The sequence below is a fragment of the Gadus chalcogrammus genome, chromosome 6 (assembly GCF_026213295.1).
Source record: "Gadus chalcogrammus isolate NIFS_2021 chromosome 6, NIFS_Gcha_1.0, whole genome shotgun sequence".
NCBI classification, from domain to species: Eukaryota; Metazoa; Chordata; class Actinopteri; order Gadiformes; family Gadidae; genus Gadus; species Gadus chalcogrammus.
The window spans coordinates 16,974,522-16,977,021 of NC_079417.1; the positions used below are offsets into that span (position 1 = coordinate 16,974,522).

The following is a 2,500-nucleotide window of genomic DNA, read 5'->3' on the forward strand; positions in this document are numbered from 1 at the left end:
GCAGAAGTGAGGGTGAGGCTGAGATGGTGGAGGGTTTTCATCAAGTGTCAAGTGTTTTTTCTTGTTACCTGTCGATGATCACGGGGTCAGAAGGCGTCTCGTTGCGGTTTCCACAACTTTTTTTCTCGCAACAGCGACTAGGAGAGAGAGAGGAGAGAGAGAGAGAGAGAGAGAGTGAGAGAGAGAGAGAGAGAGAGAGAGAGAGAGAGAGAGAGAGAGAGAGAGAGAGAGAGAGAGAGAGAGAGAGAGAGAGACAGAGAGAGAGAGAGAGAGAGAGGGAAATAAAACAGTAGAGTCAGAAGAAAGCCAAGCAAAAGGACCTACTCTTTGTTTGGCCCATTCACAGACACTCAAACACACACACACGCACACTCACACACTCTCACACACACACACCCACACACACACACCCCCGGAGTCGGCGCAGATCCAGAGGCGAACAAAGGCCGCGAGGGAGGGAGGAGAAGAATGGACAAAAGAAGAAGAGAAAGAGAGAAGGTACAACAGCACTCCCAACAAACAGCAAGAGACCAATCACAGCGGAGGAGCCAGCCAGGCAATCTGTCACATTGATTTCAGAATCAAACCCCACCCAGCCAGACTCATGGCACACACGTTCACGCGCACGCACAAACATGAACACTAGGCAGCAGGCATAAACACAATCAGACACGCACACTCACACACACATACATGCAAAAAACACACACACTCAGACACTCACATGCATATGCACACACACGCACACACATACACACACAGTTACACACACTTAAATACGCAAATGCACAAGCACACACGCACGCAAACACACGCACACACACACAAACACACACATATATGTACACTCACCCACACTCGCACACACACACACAAACAAATGCGTACACAAACATACACGCACAGACACACACACACACAGAGACACACACAGACACACACACTCACACACGCGCGCACACAGTCTCACAGCATCACCCATTCGTCAGCAGTCCTGTCCGAGGGGCCCCTCCCCAAACCTCCCGCCCCCTTTCCAGTCCCCTCCGCTGCATAACAAAAGTGCACCCACCCCTTAGCCATCTGCCACCTCTACACCTCGCGTCACCCCGCTCCTGCCCCCCACCCCCCCCGTCAGGAGCGCTCACTCCCCAGCTGTGCCGCTTGCCCTCTGCCTCCCCAGCTCTGTTATTAGCCAGCTGTGAGTCACATTCGGGCATCTGCTGGCCACACAATGGAGCCCCCACCCCCCTCTGTCCCCCTCCCCACAGCTCCTATAGGCCTCCCTCATCACCCCCCCCCCCCCGGCCCTCCATCCCCGGGTCACTACCCCACCTTCACACCCCAGTCTGTCTGTCTGTCTGTCTGTCTGTCTGTCTGTCTGTCTGTCTGTCTGTCTGTCTGTCTGTCTGTCTGTCTGTCTGTCTGTCTGTCTGTCTGTCTGACTGTCTGTCTGTCTGTCTGTCTGTCTGTCTGTCTGTCTGTCTGTCTGTCTGTCTGTCTGTCTGTCTGTCCGTCCGTCTGCCCGTCTGTCTGTCTGCCTGTCTCCAACCCAAGCTTCCTGTACCGGTCTGACTCCTCGGAGGACCACCATCCAGGAGATGAGGTGAGGGGTGGTGTGTGTGTGTGTGTGTGTGTCAGTGTGTCAGTGTGTGTGTGCGTGTGTAGTGTGCGTGTGCGTGTGTAGTGTGTGTGTGTGTGTGTGTGTAGTGTGTGTGTGTGTGTGTGTGTGTATGTGTGTATGAGTGTGTGTGTGTGTGTGTGTGTGTGTGTGTGTGTGTGTGTGTGTGTGTGTGTGTGTGTGTGTGTGTGTGTGTGTGTGTGTGTGTGTGTGTGTGTGTGTGTGTGGTCTGTGTGTGGTGCGTAGTTTGTGTGTGGGGACTCACCTGCACATCACCTCGTGTGTCAGCAGAACTCTGCACATCTCCGGGTTTTTGTTCTGACCTTCGTAGGTGATGGGCTGGAGGGAGGGAGTGGAGAGGCGCAGGTTAGATTTCACCAAACACTTAATGAACCAATCAGCTTTGCTGTACGCTACCCGTCGTGGTGAGGAGAGTGACCCACCTGTTTGGTGACGGAGTCGATGAGACGGGCGTAAAGGTCCTGCTCCGTCCGGACGCCTGAAATGAAAATAACAACAACAACAACAACGTCAGATTCAGGATTCCTCAAGTTTCCTAAAAGCAAACTGTTTGTAAACAAGAGATTGCAGCCTACAAATACATAAATATGGAAATCATTAAAACAATTTAAACATTGTTTTAAACACATTTTAAAACAAGGATTTAAGATATCTACGCACATCTCTAAAAATGCAAATGGTGTCCATCTGGGATTGAGAGACTCATTTCTACTGTTTCAAAACCAATCTGACTGAAATAAATATTTGTTGAGAAGGCCCACTGTGCAATTATGCAACACAAAATAGCTAAAATATTGACATAGCAAACAGAAAATGATCCAGAGCTGTGTTGGGGACTGTAGGGGACAGCATGGATGTTCC

General features: G+C 51.0%; 1 protein-coding gene across 1 annotated transcript in view; it reads right to left on the bottom strand.

The window, feature by feature from the left end:
* LOC130384789 (transcription factor COE2-like) overlaps positions 1 to 2,500 on the bottom strand; it is a 34,402-nt gene that overhangs the window by 24,390 nt on the left and 7,512 nt on the right. Inside the window, exons 4-6 of the mRNA XM_056593137.1 lie at positions 2,062 to 2,117; positions 1,884 to 1,957; positions 69 to 137 (exon numbers count right to left, since the gene is read on the bottom strand). Of these exons, the coding sequence (XP_056449112.1) occupies positions 69 to 137; positions 1,884 to 1,957; positions 2,062 to 2,117 (199 nt within the window). The remainder of the gene's footprint in view (positions 1 to 68; positions 138 to 1,883; positions 1,958 to 2,061; positions 2,118 to 2,500) is intronic.